Source organism: Oncorhynchus clarkii, chromosome 5, assembly GCF_045791955.1.
Source record: "Oncorhynchus clarkii lewisi isolate Uvic-CL-2024 chromosome 5, UVic_Ocla_1.0, whole genome shotgun sequence".
NCBI classification, from domain to species: domain Eukaryota; kingdom Metazoa; phylum Chordata; class Actinopteri; order Salmoniformes; family Salmonidae; genus Oncorhynchus; species Oncorhynchus clarkii.
The window spans coordinates 35,467,252-35,487,109 of record NC_092151.1 but is presented as its reverse complement, the minus strand read 5'-3'; the positions used below and the strand labels follow the sequence as shown (position 1 = coordinate 35,487,109).

Here is a 19,858-nt window from a genome sequence, read left to right as displayed (position 1 = left end):
ATTCCCACACTAGCTAGCAACAGTTAGCCTGTCCAAATCTGCATATCACCTATAGTACAGTAGATGGCAATAATGCGCCGAAGCGTGTGAGGCACATCATAGTTAGCAGGCTAGAAGAAGACAAATTGTGAGCCTGTGGTATCTGCATCGTTTTACCTATGGAAAATAGGAAGACAATTTGACAATGGTTCTTGAAATATCATTTTAAACATTACTAATGATGTTCAGGCTATTGGTAGATCGTATTTGGCCGGATTAACTAGCTCCGCAATATCTGGTGCTAAATTACTTCTTTGTCCCAATTTTTTTTTTAGCTGAGAAGGCTTGTTGTTTAAATACTGTACTAGCTAACAGTAGATAAATTACGTCTGTGACCTGTCACAGCTAAGCTGGCTAGCAACATAGCTAGGCGTGTTTAAATTAATTGTCAACAAAGCTTGCTAGACGACGGGTTTGCCTTGTTATATATATCAGGTAAGTTAAGTTTCTGTATATCGTAAATTATCTAGCTATTACATTTATTAGCTACCCGGTCGTACGCTAAAGTAGCTAACTGTGTTGTGTAGGTAGCTAGCTAGCTAAGGAGCTGTGGCAACAACAAAAACAATGATAGCTGGACACAGTGCCTGAGGTTGTTAGCTAGCTACAGCAGTTAGCTACCGCAGTATTGTTCATGTCAGAGGACAGGACTTAATTATGTTTATCATTTATGCTTTCGAAATACTTTTGTATATATAGTGTATGTGGACACCCCTTCATATTACTGGATTAGGCTATTTCAACCACATCCGTTGCTGGCAAGTGTATACAATCGAGCACAAAGCCATGCAATCACCATAGACAAACATTGGCAGTAGAATGGCCTTACTGAAGAAATAAGTGACATTCAACGTGTCTCTGTCATAGGATGTCACCTTTCCAACAAGTCAATTAGGCAAATTCCTGCCCTGCTAGAGCTGCCAATGTCAACTGTAAGTGCTGTTATTGAAGTGTAAACGTCTAGGAGCAACAACAGCTCAGCCACGAAGTGGTAGGCCACACAAGCTCACAGAACGGGACCACTGAGTACTGAAGCGTATAGCGAGTAAAAATTGTCTGTCCTCGGTTGCAACACTCACTACCAAGTTCCAAACTGCATCTGGAAGCAACATCAGCACAATAACTGTTTGTTAGGAGCTTCATGAAATGGATTTCCATGGCCGAGCAGCCGCATACAAGCTTAAGATTACCATGCGCAATGCCAAGCGTCGGCTGAAGTGGTGTAAAGCTAGCTGCCAGTAGACTCGAGCAGTGAAACGTGTTCTCTGGAGGGATGAATCACGCTTCACCATCTGGCAGTCCAACGGACAAATCTGGGTTTGGCGGATGCCAGGAAAATGCTACCTGCCACAATCCATAGTACCAACTGTAAAGTTTGATGGAGGAGGAATAACGGTCTGGGGCTGTTTTTCATGGTTTGGGCTAAACCCCTCAGGTCCAGTGAAGGGAAATCTTAACACTACAGCATACAATGACATTCTAGACAATTCTTTTCTTCCAACTTTGTGGCAACAGTTTGGGAGAAGGCCATTCCTGTTTCAGCATGACAATGCCCCAGTGCACAAAGCAAGGTCCATACAGAAATGGTTTGTTGATATCGGTGTGGAAGAACTTGACTGGCCTGCACAGAGCCCTGACCTCAACCCCATTGAACACCTTTGGGATGAATTGGAACGCCGACTGCGAGCCAAGCCTAATCGCCCAACATCTGTGCACAACCTAATTAATGCTCTTGTGGCTGAATGGAAGCAAGTCCCTGCAGAAATGTCCCAACATCTAGTGGAAATCCTTCCTAGAAGAGTGGATGCTGTTATAGCAGCAAAGGGGGGTCCAACTCCATATGAATGCCCATGATTTTGGAATGAGATGTTCGACGAGCAGGTGTCCACATACTTTTGTTAATGTAGTGTATATAAATAACTGCGAAAGTTCTCCAGGTCTGAACCTAGATAACTTTAAGAAATATTTACTCATCAACAAAAAATTGACCTAATCTAGTTTGCCCCTGAGTAGGGAAACTCGTAAATTACAATGCATCCATGCTGACGGTCTTGTTTTGAGTGTAGTGTGCAGGGGAAAGATGGGCACCCTGGGCAGCCGCATGCAGGCCTCCTCCCAGGATCCGGAGGAAGCAGTTGAGACTGCATGTGCCAGTGGCAAGCATGGATGCGAGTGCAGAAAGAGGAAACGGACTGCACACTGTGACTGTGACAGTGAGCCTGATGAGGAAGATGCCTTACTGGACACACCACGGAGGTGAGAAGAGCCACACACAACTTCATAAACACAGGTGACACACACACACAGCAAAACAGAGTAAGAGAAAAACACACTAAAGGTCTATACAAACGGAGCCCCGTTTGCGGCACGCTCTACATAGTTCCACGTACATGTGTGCGGCAGAATTTTTGGAACGCGACGCAGTCTACTCTGTTTGCGTAGACTGTGTAGAGAGCCCTTCACAGCACAGGTGAGGTATTCACGCATCTTTCATGTCTTTCATATGGCCAGCCTGTTTCTAACCTTGACCTGCCCTCTGCTGGTTTGTTTTGGAATTGTAACAGGAAGAAGCTAAAGAGCACTTCTAAGTACATCTATCAGACCTTGTTCCTGAACGGTGAGAACAGTGACATCCGCATCTGTGCCCTTGGGCAAGAGTGGAACCTGCACAAAGTCTACCTGTGCCAGGTTAGTGCACTGTTCTGTGTACACTACACACTGAAGTCTCAACAAAGCCAATGCCTGTGACTCATTCCACTCCCTCTCTCCTCCCTGTGTTTTAATTATGTAGTCGGGGTATTTCTCCAGCATGTTCAGTGGATCCTGGAAGGAGTCCAACATGATGGTCATACCGTTAGAGATCCCAGACCAGAACATCGACACAGAGGGTGAGGACTTAAGTCACTGTCAGACAGTGTTGTTGTCGAGTCACTAAACCTTGAGTCCATGTCGAGTCTAGAGGTCCCTATGACTGGAGTCCGAGTCATCAATGGTCGAGTCACGAGTTAAAACTCGATACTAGTATTGTTTTCAATTTCTTAAAGCACTTTGTGTTTCTTAACCAGGCAAAGCTAAACAGTTGACTGGTGTTTACGGGGAAGCAAGACAGTCGTTTGCGCGATGTGTCGCTTAGCCAATGATCGAAGCGGAGCCTGCTGCTTGTCTGCCCACAATCATCACTTGCTGCCCTGCAGCTCACCAGCTGATGTCGACTGCGTGTGCCGGGTGTGGCGCATCCTTCCCGCTGCTAGAGAATAGAACAGAACCCTTGCAGATATGCGCACCCAATGTTGCTAAAATTCTGCTTATCATAGTAGCCAGTCCAAGTGCAAATACAAGTCACGTGAAAGGAGAATCCCAGTCACTAATGGTTGAGTCACAAGTCATGAAAATCGGGACTCAAGTCGGACTCGAGTCGGACTCGAGTACTACAATACTTCTGTCAGGAATAAAATACTACAAATCGCTTTGTTTATGTCAATGAACTTCTTTTTTGCAGTTACTATACACATTTGTCTTTTGTGTGTGTGTGTGTGTGTGTTTTTAGCTCTGCAGGTAGTGTTTGGATCTCTGTACCGGGATGATGTTCTGATCAAGCCCAGCAGGGTGGTCAGTATCCTAGCAGCAGCTTGTATGCTCCAACTGGTCAGTAGATGGTCATTATCACACTTCAGTATATTTTACATGGAATGTAACTGTATACAATGTAGTGATGATGGTGATATGTGTGAGTTGAAAGTTGCTGGAATGGAATTTTCTGAATGATAATAGATAATCAAAGCCATGCCTTTGTGTCTTTGCAGGATGGTCTGATCCAGCAATGTGGCGAGACAATGAAAGAGAACGTCAGTGTCAAGACTGTGTGTGGCTATTACTCCTCTGCCAGCATCTACGGCCTGGACTCTGTTATGAAGAAGTAAGCCCCATCATTACACTCCTATTGAATAATATTACACATTTTAATTATTTTTGTCTCGCTCTACATGCTTATGCTTGTGTGTCTCCTGCAGGTGTCAGGAATGGCTCCTCAATAACCTCATGACCCATCAGAATGTTGACCTGATGAAGGAGCTAGGGTGCGTCTCTTTAATGTTTTCATATTTTTCCCTAAGGCTTATACACTACATATACAAAAGTATGTGGACCCTTCAAATTAGTGGATTCGGCTATTTCAGCCATACCTGTTGCTGACAGGTGTATAAAATTGAGCACACAGCCATGCAATCTCCATAGACAAACATTTGCAGTAGAATGGCCTTACTGCAGCGCTCAGTGACTTTCAACGTGGCACCGTCATAGGATGACACCTTCCCAACAAGTCAGTTCATCAAATTTGTGCCCTGCTAGAGCTACCCCGGTCAACTGTAAGTCACTACCGAGTTCCAAGCTGCCTCTGGAAGCAACGTAAGCACAAGAACTGTTGTACATACTGGTAATAGAGGCTACGTGTTGTGTGGTCAGTGAGCAGGGTGTGTGCTGTATCTGCAGAGCGGACGTGATGGAACCGCTGATCCAGTCGTCTGACCTCTTCGTCATGCAGGTGGAGATGGACGTCTACACAGCCCTGAAAAAGGTACTACTGCAGCCTTTTGGGCTGTCTACTGTAAGGAAGACCGTTGATTTATCTCCCCCTTCCCCATTCTTTCGTTCTCATTCATACCCTCTCTTTGTAACTCTGCCTCTCCTCAGTGGATGTTCCTGCAGCTCAATCCATCCTGGGACGGTCCCATCAAGCAACTGCTGGCGGACGCTGACACCTGGCTTTGCAAACGTAGAACTGGTACGTTCTGTTCCACAGTGCATGTCACAGCGAGCTACAAGCCTATCTGAACAAGGAGTTGTAGAATAGACAGACGCTGGCTGACCAGTCTTTTCTAATGAACCTTACATGCATGCTGTTGCAGAGTTGGGAGAGGAGGAGCCCTTCTTAAAAACAGAGGACGGCGCTCCCTTTACTCCCGTCTTCAGACATGTGCGCCTTCAATACATCATCAACGACCTGGCGTCTGCACGCATCCTGGAGAGAGACAATATTCTCCCACCCGGTAAGGTTGATGATTGGCTAGTGGTTTATGTTTCACATTCACTTAACAGTTTTTGTAGTAATTTTTTATCTACTCTGTACAACGCCTCATACCACAGATTGGCTGACTTCCGTGTACAAGAGCCAGTGGTTTGCCATGCTACGGACGGAGCACGACAATGACAATGGGTGAGAACTGGAGCTCCAAACCAGCAACATCGTACCATGACAACATTAATGCCAATCTGCCACTTTCAGTTACTGAAAATATATTTCCGCTAGAATAGAGCTCGCCAGCTTGTAGTCCTAAAACCCGGAAATTAGTTACCTCTGGTTCGTTCGGCCGTCCCTATGGCGGAAATTAATGGGGAAAGAATAGGGTTTTGGAATAAACTCTGAGATAATCAGAGCTTTATTCATTATGACCTTTATGTGCTTTGTTTTTTTATTACATAAATGCTTCAAAATTCACAAAAAGTGACGTTAGCTGACGAAGATAATTTCACAGAACAAAACATATACCACAGACCTTATTTTAACCCCAAAAAACCATTAATTTCTACGTAGGCATTGTCCAATGAACCATGGCAGAGTTGGTGCCTACAAAAAGACGCCATTACTATTTCTTTCTATAGTAAGACGTGTGTTTGTAGTCCACAGGATGCCAACAAGGAGGAGTTTGAGTCAAGCAGTATGAGGTGTGGCAGGAAACTGACCAAAGATGGAGATGTGAGTCAAACCATTAGTCTCTGTGTAATAAGGAAATCATTTATGATTTATTCTGAATCATATAATAAGCACTTAAAAGCAAAGATAAAATAACAGGATGTTTTAACTTTTTATTCTTGCTTAGTACTGTTGGCGGTGGACAGGTTTCAACTTTGGCTTTGACCTGCTAGTGACCTACACCAACCGCTTCATAGTGTTCAAGAGGAATACACTGAGCCAGCCATGTGGGGGAGCTGTGAGTCTGCAGCCTCGGAGGCATCTAGCATACAGGTTAGTGTTCCACGCTGCAGACAGGACCTAGGCTGTGATCAGCACAACACGCATAGGACAGCTACAGATTTAAAAGGTTGGCAATGCATTGTGTGTGTAGTAGTAATGGTATAATTATGTTCTGTGTAACTGCCATGTGATTTACCTGTGCTCTATCAGGACTAGCCCTCACCTGTCATTCGCTGTTCGTCTATGTTCAGGTTACGCCTGGCCTCCTTTGATAACAGTGGGAAGCTGGTGTGTAGTCGATCCACTGGTTACCAGCTTCTCACCCTGGAGAAAGACCAGGTCAGTCAGACCACACACAATCCACGTTCTGAAACTTTCCTCCCCTCTTGAAATGAACACCTCGGTCTTAAGTATTGCCTGAAACGGATGAAACAATTATGGCTGTAACTTACATTCTGTTCCTGTTTCTTTTCCAGGAGTATGTGGTGATGAACCTGGACAGTCGGCTCTTGTCGTTCCCCCTCTACGTGTGCTGTAACTTCCAGTACACATCTCCTCATATGGACCGCCGTCCTGATGCCCCTGAACCAGAGAGCAGTGCCCGCAGTGTATCCTGATATCAGCTCCACACCCTCAACCAGTCCCCTCTCTGACCACAGGCTGTGGCCCACAGCTTCTACCCCACACAACCCTGGCATCTGCATGCTCTTTAGCCCAATCTATTGTGTTTTGGGGTACGTTGTTTTTCAAAAATATTAATTGTTCTTCAGTTGTCATGGTTAATATTTGATTTCATTCATTTGATATGCCTTTTTATATTATTTATTTGGCTTTTTTTTAATTAAAGAAAAAAAAACGTATACTGCCAATGAATAGTCCACACCAGTGGGCTGTGGTGCTATCAGAAGTGTGACCATGGTCATCTCTCACAGGGAATTATCAGTTACTAGTTCTGTACATCCATTACTATCCTCTTATGTAATTACTAACACATACAGTATTGCTAATTGAGTATGTTGGCCACTAGTGGGTCCGAATTAGATGTGAATTTCAAATACCTATGGCAGAATATGGTGCTGCTTTTAAACTTTCAAAATTACTTTAATTTCTAGTCTACATTTTGGATAATTGTAATATACCTGCCTTAATGTATTGTCAGATGTTTACCAAATTGATTTATTTTGGACCAAAGTGGCATGGCAGTCTTTGACAAAATAGTTTACTGATCTGTCAGTTTCCTCAACAGTGGGGTCTTACCTTTACACTTTGCAGTCATTCATATCGTACTATTCGTATTGCTGCATTGTCGAAGGAACCTGCAAGTAAGCATTTTGTTGGACAGTGTATACCATGTGTATCTTGTACATTTAACTAACTTGTGCTGTAATATCCTCACTGAAATGCTGTCAATTAGTTCACCATTAGTGTCTGTGCATACATTTGTACATTATACAGGTTTCACTATGCTGTACATGCTTAGTTATTAAAACTGGTGTTTTCAAAAGCTGTATAAGGTGTGCGTTGCATTACTATTCACACTTTGATTAATTGCCAAAAGACACAGCTAGAATAAGAATTTCAGGTTGAAAGATATTACCAATGCAATTCCACCCTTTTTACCATTGTTTACATTTTTATATAAAAACTAATGGAGGGAGAATCACAGAACAGGTTGCAGATATTAAGAAGACAGTCACTGAGGCAGAATAAAGACAATCATACAACAGCTAGGTTATCAGGAAATGTAATAAATTACCCTCACACACAGTTCACATATAGCAGTATTTTGATGTTAGACAATTCTGTGATGTCACAGGCCTGCTGAGAACATTCATCTGGCATGTCTCTGGTCTAAGTTAAACCAATAAACAGTAAGTGCTCCACACAGAAACATGTAGGCCAACCAATATGCAAGGGATCTGTAGTTTCTTCTGACTGAGCAGCGGTATATCCCCACCACCCTCGCTGACATGGACTCAAATCTCACCCTTGCAAGCTGTAAACCCCACATGTCCCTTTCCCTCACTGAGGTATTGGATCTGCCATTTCAGTGTTTCACCTAGGATTTTTTCTAGCAGTTAGTGTGGAAAGGGGGGTTATGGGGTCTTCCTTGGGCATACATCTATGCATTATTATACAAATGCATATAGGGGAAACACTGCATTTCCAATTGTTTAGACTTCCTTGCTGTTATTAGTCAGAACTTTATGAACCCCTTTGTCACTGTAGCCCAAGATGTCTCGTGCATCTGCAGTACGCTCTCCCCTTCTCACTGTGGAATAGAGTTCAGGTTCTCTTTGAGTCTGTGTGTCATGCTTGGGATCAGGTTGACATGGTCGTCTACGCAGCTGCCCACACAGTTCTCCATCAGGGCCTTCACGGCTGGCTCCTTGGCTCCAGAGTCCAACAGGTCCCTGGCCTTGTCATTGCAGTGCATGGTGCACCTGGTCAGCCGGTCCTGGACATGGGGAGTCAGAAAAATAATCACAGTCAAGTTACACATTCTCTGTATCGGCTGTCTCAAGATATTGAAGTTGTTATCAACTAAAACAAAAAATACTCACCTGAAATTTCTCCAGTTCATTGGTCACTAGTCCTTGGGCTTGAGCCAGAGGGGTGTGGCAGCGTTCAATACAATTGTGCACCTGTGACATGGAGTCTACGGAGCGCTCGCAGCACTCTGCACTGCACTTGAACATGAGACCCTTGGTACATTATGCACAAGAAAGATTTGAACTGGGCACCTGATAAGCCCAAGTGTTGACAATTACAGGTTGCAAATGATGTACGCATGGAGAAAGAGAGGGTGATTTGTAGATAATGCACTGCACAATATACTGGATTATATTGGATGTATTGAACATAGCTGAAATTACATTTACATGACCACTTACTTGCATCTTGCGAATGTGGTACCGTTCTAAACTTTGAACCATATCCTCTATGGTTTTCAGTACACGAGCTTGATGTGCCTCTGCCATCTCAAATGTTGCTCTCAGTAGTGACTATTTAAACTGAACTGTTAGAAGATAACGTTTAGCTACGATGCACAGCTGAATAACAGCCACACCAGCTACATATAGTATGTTATTGCAAGATTAGAAGCCTTGTTACATTACTGTTTCAACATAAGGTCACCTCCGTGAATGCATGCTTCTTCGTTCTAATACAAACAACGTCACATCCACTCCAGCTTCCGGAATTAGCTTGGTAATTTCCGGTTCCCAATATGGTATCGACGTGACCGAAGTCTCCGCTTTGAAGTCCTAACTTTAAATTTACAACACTGTGCGGGATCTACATTTGTTTCTCAGCGACTTATTTGACCAAATTACGAGTTAGATAAGTAAGTAACTTGCTTCGTTTTAAAAATCATTTGTAAACTCGTAGCTAGTAAAACTTGATTGTGAACTCTTTGAGAAGTCTTCACCTGTACTGACATTTGAAATGGTGAGCAGTGTACACTTATCAGTTATCAGACCTTTTTAATTGTCTGATTTTAGCCAAATAAGAGGGGTGATATCATTTATGTTTTTAAGATATCAAACAGTAAAAAAAAAAAAGCCAATCACAATGAAAGACTGCTCCTCAAAAGATCAAGTGTGCTGCTCTTTGACTCAGAGAGATTAACACACTGATAGTACACATGTCACCACCAACAGCAGTCTGCTGTCTGTCCTTGATTGACCCAGCAATTCACACAATAATATTAAAGTTACATGTTTCTGACTACTGATCAGGTGTGAATGTGTAGCCTATGTTATTTTTGTCATTTAAAATTTTATTTTTTATATCTACTCAGATAACCTTTCTTGAAAGGAATTGAATACCCATGATGATTTCAAGGACCATGTCAATCAGGGCACTCCTGTTCTTGGGGCTCTTTCAAGCTGGACAGAGGAGTCTAGCCTCAGCTCCAGAAGTCAAAGATCCACCCAAGAGGATAGGTAAAACCAATCTTAGTCCAGACTCCACATTCCATTGTCAATGGCACCCAGTGTTGTGTGGCTACGCAGTAGTACATCAGTTCTGCATAGGTGTGTTCACAAATCACCATGAATTTAGATATATTGGCCCAGAGAGCATTTCTATTACACATATTTACATGACACACATGCTTTCACTTATGAATTGTTCATTTTACTCCCCTTGGACTTCTAATGACATTGCGGTTTTATTCTATGAACAGCTGTGGTTGGAGCGGGCATCGGTGGCACAGCAACAGCTTACTTCCTGAGACAGGAGTTTGGGGCAGCGGTGAAGATCGATGTGTTTGAGCCAGGCACTGTGGGGGGGCGACTGGCCACCCACAACATGGGGGACTATGAGTACGAGACGGGGGGCGCAGTTATCCACCCTCTAAATCTGCACATGAAGCACTTCCTTGAAAGACTAGGTGAGACATGTTGGCTTGTGAGATATACACTTGCTTGTTCCTGAAAGAGTGTAGTACACATGCACAGACAGTCTAATGGCACACATCTTTATTTCTCTCCTGTTTCTCTTAGGCCTTTCCCAGAGGCGAGATGTCCCTGGAAAAATGGCCATCTTCAATGGAAAAGAGCTCATCTTTGAAGAGAGTGACTGGTTTATTGTGAACTTCCTGCGCCTGCTTTGGCGGTACGGGTTCAACTTCCTGCGGATGCAGATGTGGGTGGAAAGTGTTCTTGATAAGTTCATGAGGTGAGACTTTAGTTTCTGCTACCTGTCTATTTACAACTCAGCAGTCAAAACATTTGAAAATCATTAATGAGAGAAGAGTGCTAATTGTCGGTATGTGATGTTTTGGTTCTTGTTTTTGTCCAGAATCTACCAGTACCAGCAGTTTGGCTACTCCTTCACCAGTGTGGAGAAGCTCCTGCATGCAATGGGTGGTGACGATTTCCTCACACTAGCCAATCAGACACTGGAGGAGGCCATGTTGGGGGAGGGCTTTTCTCAGAGCTTCCTCAACGACGTTGTGGCACCTGTCACCCGTGTGAACTATGGCCAAAGTGTCCGCATCAATGGATTTGTGGGTAGGTTTTTAGGTAACAAAAAGAAATGCACACCAAAGTGGTCTGATAAGTGGTTCTGAGTGCTCTTATGTGGCCATCCAATCAAATGTTTTTTTATCTTGAAAACATAAGGAAACTGGCCTCCCAGGTGGCGCAGTGGTCTAGGGCACTGCATCGCAGCGCTAGCTGTGCCACCAGAGACTCTGGGTTCGCGCTCAGGCTCCTTCGCAGCCGGCCGCGACTGCGGACGGCATCCGGGTTGGATGGCGCTGTGTTAAGAAGCAGTGCGGCTTGGTTGGGTTGTGTTTCGGAGGATGCAGGACTTTCGACCTTTGTCTCTCCCGAGCCCGTACGGGAGTTGTAGCGATGAGACAAGATAGTAACTAATAATAATTGGATACTACGAAATTGGGGAGAAAAAGGGGCTAAAAGAAAAAAAAGAAAACAGAAGGAAACTGAACTAATCCTTGTGAAATGTGTGGTGTGATGTTGTCTCCAGGGGCGGTGTCTCTAGCAGGGGCAGACCCAGGCCTGTGGGCAGTGGACGGAGGTAATAAGAAGGTGTGCTCAGGACTCCTGTACCACAGCAAGGCCGAGCTCATCCCAGCACGAGTCACCTCTATTGCTGTCAAGTTGCGACCATCTAAAGCAGGTACATGCACTCTGGGCCAATATAACTAAAGTGAGATCAATAAAAGACCATAGCTTTCACCTGGATTCACCTGGTCAGTCTATGTCATGGAAAGAGCAGTATGATCCCTTATTGATGTCATGTGTTAAATCCACATTCAGAGGGTGAATGGGCAAGACAAAGTATTTAAATGCCTTTGAACGGGGTATGGTAGTAGGTGCCAGGTGCACCGGTTTCAGAGTGTCAAGAACTGCAACTCTGCTGGGTTTTTCACACCCAACAGTTTCCCTTGTATCGAGAATGGTCCACCACCCAAAGGACATTCAGCCAACTTGTCACAACTGTGGGACGCATTGCAGTCAACTTGGGCCAGCACCCCTGTGGAATGCTTTGGACACCTTGTAGAGTCCATGCCCTGACAAATAGAGGCTGTTTTGAGGGCGAAGGGGGGTGCAATTGTGTGTGTGTGTGTGTGTATATATATATATATATATATATATATATATATACACAAATGCCTCAAGTAACTAACAGCACAGGTACTTAGTACATAAATCTGAAAGTTATATAAAAATCTGTTCTGTAGCTGCTAAGGGTCTACTCGAATCAAATGTTATTTGTCACGTGTCGAATACAACCGGTGTAGACCTTACAGTGGAATGCTTACTTACAAGTCCTTAACCAACAATCCCGTTTTAAGAAAAAGTAAGTGTTAAGTAAAAAATAGAGGCTATATACAGGGGGTACCTGTACAGAGTCAATGTGCGCTGCCACCAGTTAGTCCAGGTAATTGAGGTAATATGTACATGTAGGTAGAGTTAAAGTGACTCTGCATAGATAATTAACAGAGAGTAGCAGCAGTGTAAAAGAGGGGGGGGGGGGGTGCAATGCAAATAGTCTGGGTAGCCATTTGATTAGCTGTTCAGCAGTCTTATGGCTTGTGGGTAGAAGCTGTTAAGAAGCCTTTTGGACCTAGACTTGGTGCTCCGGTACCACTTGCCGTGCGGTAGTAGAGAGAACAGTCTATGACTAAGGTGGCTGGGGTCTTTGACACTACCCACTGTAGTGCCTTGCGGTCGGAGGCCGAACAGTTGCCATACCAGGCAGTGATGCAACCAGGATGCTCTCGATGGTGCAGCTGTAGAACTTTTTGAGGATCTGAGGACCCATGCCAAATCTTTTCAGTCTCTCTTTCCTGTTCACAGGTATCACAGCCAGTCTTTATGAGGTAAACTATGTTGGGGACTCTGGCTCCGCCCATTCCCTGTATGACATAGTGATTGTGGCAACACCTCTCCATCAGGGAAAGTCTGACATCACCTTTGCAGGCTTCTCCCCGCCCATCCCCTCCCAATACCCTGGGCGCTACCACCAGACTGTCACCACCCTGGTCCACGGCCTCCTCAATGTGTCCTACCTGGGGACCTCTGAGAAGCCCTCTACCTTCAGTGTGTCAGATGTTCTCACCACAGACACCAAGGGCTCCATCATCAACAGCCTGAGCTCTATTGACCCTGTTCACATCCCACCAAGCTACTCACGCCCGCCAGCCAGCGAGAGCAAGGTGTGGAAGGTGTTCTCTCCTCAGCCTCTGTCCCAGGAGCAGCTCCGGGACATGTTCCTATCATGGGACTCCACCTCAGAAACTAAGTGGCTGGCGTACCCCGCTTATAATCCACCTCACCGTAGGACCCCTCCGTTCATCCTCCATGAGCGCCTGTACTACCTGAACGCTGTGGAGTGGGCAGCCAGCGCCATGGAGATGAGCGCCATCTCAGCCAGGAACCTGGCACTGTTGGCACATCACCGCTGGAACTCCCAGGTGGGCAGAATCGACCAGGAGGACCTCCACACACGTCTGAGAGGAGAGCTTTGAAAAGGGAGGGAAGGAGGGAGGGACAACAGAGGTGGAGAAAAAGTAATAATAAAAAGCAATAATATCAGTCTGAGATATTTCACACTAAAACACTCCTGCGTACGTGAACAGTAGTATTGGGTGTTCTGCCCAATTATGAAGCTATATCCATTGACCCACTATATTGATATATTTTGATTTGAAAAATTCAACTGAAATAATATCAACTGCAACATTAGCACATAATTTTCATCAGATATTCTTATACTGTGCTGAATAGAATGATCACTGTGACAATAGCAATAGCAAGCTATGCTATACTGCAGGGTAAAAGTACAATTATTGTTTAATACAAGCATGCATTGGGTTTTCACATATATAGCTGCACTAGATGGTGTTGCTAACTTTCTGCGTTTCTAAATGTGTCAAAAACATCTGGATAATGTACCCTGTGGCTCCTCTAGACCCATGTATGTCTTCATGCTGCGTCTCAAGCTCTCTACCTCTGGCGTAGTGTTGAAAAGGTTGTAAAGCAAATTGGTTGGTGAAATGTAAGCGGTTGTGCAATTGAATAGTTCTTGCAAGGAAAATTGGCCAACAGATAATTGCTAAGTTTTTGGTGTTATACAATTATGAATACACCCATGAAGAACAAACCCCTATTCGCACTGATCATTTGATGTCATTTGAAAATGTACTGTAGTCTATTTACATATTTCTAAATTGTGCCTTTTTTTAAATTACTAAGCAATGGTTTTTATATCTGGGAATCCTCCTTTCTACTTTCAGAAAATATTTAGTCTCTGTTTTTGGTATGTTTATGTCATCTATGTGATGAGCAAATTGTGCCATGAAACTAGTCTTCCATTGTGACCAAAGTGAAATATAAGAACACAAAGTACATCTATTTTACTGTGAGTGACAAGTATCCTTCAGAAAATATTGTCTTCTATTCTGGGAGGTTAATTTCACGTGTCTCTGTAATTTGTCTAGAATGACTCTGAAAATAATCGTTGTTGGTTTAGCCTTTCTAACACACTTTTTGAGGTTTTTAGGGTTTCTGTGCGTTTGATAATGTGTTAGATACTGTACAACCATAGAAAATGGTGCACTTTGATATATAGAATAATATGACTAATATTACAGCAAAATTCCCATATGTTTAGACATGAACTATATTGATTGAAGAGGGACAGTATTTTGAAATCAGCTGATTTGACTCCCAAATGTTGGCACGGAAATGCAAGCTTTTGTAAACACATTTGAAATCAGTTTGTAATTGCGATGTGTTTTATGCTCTATTCGACATGGTCTTCTATGGATTTCCAGGAAAAATTAAATGACTTCAATCTTGTTTTGTCCATTTTTTTATTTATTTTTGTAAATAGGACACTTGAAATCAATGTTTACATTCAGAATAAAGAGATAACACACTGAAGTGATGAATGTCATCTTTAATTAAACAATACATGCTCTGCCAGGCCCCAAAGGTGCAAATAGCCACATGTTCTTCAACAAACTGGACATTGAAAGCCCAAACCACATTTTCTTATTTGCAGATAACGACATTTGCCCTGTGCTGTGGAGTAGTTCCACTACATGTAGTTCAATTAGTAATTTAACTACATTCTGCATTAGCTTGGCAGTAGTTAACTAAATTAAAATCATTGTAGTGTTTTCGGTAGTAGAACTACTTCAACTACACATGAAATCTAAGTCAACACACACTCACTCTGGTTGTCACACTGATCTCATTGCATTGTTAACATCTGACTCCAGAGTGATGTGTTCTTGAAGTCATGTTTCATAACTTTGTATTATATGACATTAAAGATTTAAGATCTCATTTTTCATGAGGTAGTTTTGATGGAGTGAAATACCTTTTTAAAAGTAACAATTTCTCAAGGGTAGCTTTACCTTCCAGTGTGAAGTAATTGGTAGCCTTGTAAACTATGTTTTGAAAGTTGCTTTATATTTTGAAATTGGTCACTAAAAGTAAACATGACATTGCTACATAACAAAACTATTGAAAAAAGGTACAGTAGCAATGATATTGTGAGAGATTATTGAGGGGTTCAAATACAGATGTCATTCACCGTTCCCAAACAAATTAGAATTAAAACAGAATGCTCTGTACCAAAAATGATATCAGGTCTGTGCACAATGGATGAATTGTGTCTCTGAGGTGGTCTGTACCCCACATCAGAACACAGTGTCAATGATACACAATAAAAATATATATTTTTATTCCAGAAAATTGTTTACATGGACAGACCGTCCTACAAACACCCTCCCCTTCCAATCACACACCAGCACCCCAAATAAAGGGGCATCTGACAGAGGAGCTGACAATGGGTGGCATTCACACCCTAAATAATGACACGTCTGTTGTGTTGTGGCCGGGATATGCCACCCAGATGCCCACAGGTAGGGAGGGACAATGGTACCACAGCCGCCTGTTCATGCATAGCATGTGATGAGAGAGACAGTATAAAAGGGCCACTGGCCGACAAAAAAACAATACCCAATTTGGACTGACCCTATAACACCTACTATAACCAACCACGGAACCAAGATGAGAGTCGAGGTGCCCATATTCCTCTTTCTGGCCGCAACAGGATTCCATATTGGTATGATAATTGTGTGGTTTATATTCTTAATTTCATAACATGTCCAATATGTGTGTTTAAATATCCCTCAGTTGTGTCATTTGATGAAGCATTGTACTGAGATGAATGCTGTTTCATGTTGTATTATGCAATGGTAATGTAAATAAGGCCTAAATAAGGCCTATAAATAAGGCCTATAGCCTATTTTTATGTGATTGGGTTTCTATTGAATCCTTACATTTGATGGATAACATGGTATATAATCACATATAATTTGTGTTGGATAATATAATAATATAATATTCAAATGTGATAAATTGCTTTCTGACATCCCCAGCTCTCGCTGCATCCCTGGAATCGGCAGAAAAAAGGACACATTTGCAGAGGATGGTGAGGAAGCCCATTATGGATGATGACAATGAGGATGATAATGATGATGATGTTGAGTGCATTCCTGTCAACTCATATAGGTTTTTGACTTTTTCCAGTGGGGCTGGAGCAGCTAAGGGATCTGCAAAGGAGAGGTACAATGATCCATATCTCAGAGATAAAGGAGCTTCTGCTCCATGCAGAGCAACTGCCTTATCGTTAACAACTGAAATTAATTTGACTATACTTCTCTCTCTGCATTAAGCAAAAATAATTTCCCTGCATTTCTCTGTCCTTAGATCCTGAGGAGTTCGAAGCAGCGCAAATGAATGGTAAGACAGTGACACAGGCAATGATTTAAGTCTATGACCTGTCTGAAATTGCCTCGCCATATGATTTGTATTCATTTGAATTAATACGATGAAGGAACAATCATTTCCATATTTCCTTCCATCTACAGAGGATGCACATATTGCAGATGTATGCTACTTGGGTAAGGGAATCCTACCCTTCTAAAAACAAATAAGGGGACATCAGAGCCATTATCTGTCTTTTTGTGCATTTGGCCTATTGATTGTGAAATAGTAGAGCCTTTTCAAGATGAAAATACTGGTAAGCACTGTAGTCTGCTGTATGCATATGCATACTTATTAATCAACCATATTTCTATTTTCCTATTTTATTTTTCATCTTTAACTCTGCATTGTTGGAAAAGGACCCGCAAGCATTTCACTGTTAGTCTACACCTGTTGTTTGCGAAGCATGTGACAGATAAAATTTGGTTTACCATACGATTTTGTAAATGTGTGCCGTGTCATAATTGATTTAATAAATAAAAAAATACAGAGCAGAATTCCACTCAGGAGGAGGACATGGGTAAGAGCATGTGTCACATGTTATTACAAAACTCACAGGAAAAAAATGAGTTATTGATGGGCATGTGGTTTTTGTTCAGATGACATAACTTTACTCCTGTCGTTTTCCAGCAGACAGAGACAGAAACGTTGATGTAGACCATGAGGGTAAGGAAAGGTTGAATGCATGGTGTTCAAAGACACACCTGTAGATTATAAAAATGATTTATTTCAGATTCATGTAGGTATATGTATAAGCCTAACTCTCCCGTTTTCCAACAGAGTCCGAGTCTGATGAGGATGTAGATGGCGAGTATTTACCTCTTAATCTTTAACAAAATACATTACATGACCAAAAGTATGTGGACACCTGCTTGTCGAACATCTCATTCCAAAATCATGGGCATTAATATGGAGTTGGTCCCCCCTTTGCTGCTATAACAGCCTCCTCTCTTCTGGGAAAGCTTTTCACTAGATGTTGGAACATTGCTGCGGGGACTTGCTTCCATTCAGCCACAAGAGCATTAGAGAGGTTGGGCACTGATGTTGGGCACTGATGTTGGGCGATTAGGCCTGGCTCGCAGTCTACTTTCCAATTCATCACCAACGGTGTTCGATGGGGTTGAGGTCAGGGCTCTGTGCAGGCCAGTCAAGTTCTTCCACACCGATCTCGACAAACCATTTCTGTATGGACCTCGCTTTGTGCACGGGGCATTGTCATGCTGAAACAGGAAAGGGATTTCTCCAAACTGTTGCAGCAAAGTTGGAAGCACAAAATTGTCTAGAATGTCATTGAATGTTGTAGCGTTAAGATTTCCCTTTAATGGACCTAAGGGGCCTAGCCTGCCCTGAACCATGAAAAACAGCCCCAGACCATTATTCCTCCTCCACCAAACTATACAGTTGGCACTATACATTCGGACAGGTAGCGTTCTCCTGGCATCCGCCAAACCCAGATTCGTCAGTCGGACTGCCAGATGGTGAAGCGTGATTAATCACTCTGAAGAATGCATTTCCACTGCTCCAGAGTCCAATGACAGCGAGCTTTACACCACTCCAGCCGAAGCTTGGCATTGCGCATGGTGATCTTAGTCTTATGTGCGGCTACTCGGCCATGGAAACCCAGTTCATGAAGCTCCCGCTCAGTCAGATACTGACTGAACAGTTATTGTGCTGACGTTGCTTCCAGAGGCAGTTTGGAACTCGGCAGTGAGTGTTGCAACCGAGGACAGACGATTTTTACGCTGTACCCACTTCAGCAGTCCCGTTCTGTGAGGCTGTGTGTCCTACCACTTCGCGGCTGAGCCATTGTTGCTCCTAGACGTATCCACTTCACAATAACAGAACTTACAGTTGACCGGGGCCACTCTAGCAGGGCAGAGAATTTTACAAACTGACTTGTTGGAAAGGTGGTATCCTATTACGCTGCCACGTTGAAAGTCACTGAGCGCGGCAGTAAGGCCATTCTCCTGCCAGTGTTTGTTTATGGAGATTGCATGGCTGTGTGCTCATTTTAACACCTTTCAGCATTGGGTGTGGCTGAAATAGGCGAATCCACTAATTTGATGGGGTGTCTACATACTTTTGTATATAGTGCCTTCGGGAAAGTATTCAGACCCCTTTACTTTTTCTAAATGTGAATAAATTGTTTTTTTCCCACATCAATCTACACACAAAATACACCATAATAACAAAGCAAAAACATCACAATATTACATTTACATAAGTATTCAGACCCTTTACTCAGTACTTTGTTGAAGCACTTTTGGCAGCGATTACAGCCTTGATTCTTCTTGGGTATGACGGTTCAAACTTAGCACACCTGTATTTGGGGAGTTTCTCCCATTAGTCTCTGCAGATCCTCTCAAGCTCTGTCAGGTTGGATGGGGAGCGTTGTTGCAGGTCGCTCCAGAGCTTTCAGGTCGCTCCAGAGCTGTTCGATCAGGTTCAATTCCGGACTCTTGCTGGGCCACTCAAGGACATTCAGAGACTTGTCCCGAAGCCACTGCTGCGTTATCTTGGCGGTGTGCTTAGGGTCGTTGTCCTGTTGGAAGGTGAACCTTCGCCCCAGTCTGAGGTCCTGAGCGCTCTGGAGCAGGTTTTCATCAAGGATCTCTCTGTACTTTGCTCCGTTCATCTTTGCATTGATCCTGACTTGTCTCCAAGTCCCTGCCGCTGAAAAACATCCCTACAGCATGATGCTGCCGCCACAATGCTTCCCTGTAGGGATGGTGCCAGGTTTCCTCCAGCTCTAGGTTTGGTGGTTCCAAACTTATTTTTATTTGGTACCCTTCCCCAGATCTGTGCCTCAACACAATCCTGTCTCGGCGTTCTACGGACAATTCTTTCGATCTCATGGCTTGGTTTTTGCTCTAACATGCACTGTTAACTGTGGGATCTTATATAGACAGGTGTGTGCCTTTCTAAACCATGTTCAATCAATTGAATTTACCACCGGTGGACTCCAATCAAGTTGTTGAAACATCTCAAGGATGATCAATGGAAACAGGATGCGCCTGAGCTCAATTTCGAG

At 43.3% G+C, this 19,858-nt stretch overlaps 3 protein-coding genes across 5 annotated transcripts; 2 read left to right on the top strand and 1 right to left on the bottom strand.

Moving 5' to 3' along the window:
* The first annotated feature begins 79 nt into the window (after positions 1-79).
* LOC139408711 (germ cell-less protein-like 1) lies at positions 80-7,520 on the top strand. 2 transcript variants are annotated; one of them, XM_071152949.1, is made up of 15 exons: positions 80-474; positions 2,106-2,295; positions 2,604-2,727; positions 2,831-2,927; positions 3,587-3,684; positions 3,843-3,955; positions 4,050-4,115; positions 4,528-4,612; positions 4,729-4,819; positions 4,944-5,084; positions 5,182-5,251; positions 5,716-5,791; positions 5,916-6,061; positions 6,262-6,349; positions 6,487-7,520. In XM_071152949.1, the coding sequence occupies exons 2-15, from the start codon at positions 2,120-2,122 to the stop codon at positions 6,625-6,627; spliced, it is 1,512 nt and encodes a 503-aa protein (XP_071009050.1). In that variant the 5' UTR covers positions 80-474; positions 2,106-2,119; the 3' UTR covers positions 6,628-7,520. The 2 variants fall into 2 exon arrangements, with proteins under 2 accessions (XP_071009050.1, XP_071009051.1); XM_071152950.1 differs by having other exon boundaries at positions 113-474; positions 3,587-3,648; positions 6,487-7,518.
* Positions 7,521-7,623: 103 nt separating this feature from the next.
* LOC139408712 (protein FAM136A-like) lies at positions 7,624-9,192 on the bottom strand. Its single transcript, XM_071152951.1, has 3 exons — positions 8,905-9,192; positions 8,575-8,715; positions 7,624-8,468 (listed from the first exon to the last, which is right to left on the bottom strand). Exons 1-3 carry the CDS (start codon positions 8,989-8,991, stop codon positions 8,280-8,282), a joined length of 417 nt encoding a protein of 138 aa, XP_071009052.1. The 5' UTR covers positions 8,992-9,192; the 3' UTR covers positions 7,624-8,279.
* An 11-nt stretch (positions 9,193-9,203) lies between these two features.
* On the top strand, positions 9,204-14,847 carry LOC139408710 (prenylcysteine oxidase 1-like). 2 transcript variants are annotated; one of them, XM_071152947.1, is made up of 7 exons: positions 9,204-9,356; positions 9,813-9,957; positions 10,200-10,406; positions 10,519-10,693; positions 10,817-11,028; positions 11,507-11,659; positions 12,844-14,847. In XM_071152947.1, the coding sequence occupies exons 2-7, from the start codon at positions 9,843-9,845 to the stop codon at positions 13,512-13,514; spliced, it is 1,533 nt and encodes a 510-aa protein (XP_071009048.1). In that variant the 5' UTR covers positions 9,204-9,356; positions 9,813-9,842; the 3' UTR covers positions 13,515-14,847. The 2 variants fall into 2 exon arrangements, with proteins under 2 accessions (XP_071009048.1, XP_071009049.1); XM_071152948.1 differs by having other exon boundaries at positions 9,215-9,460.
* Positions 14,848-19,858: the final 5,011 nt, after the last annotated feature.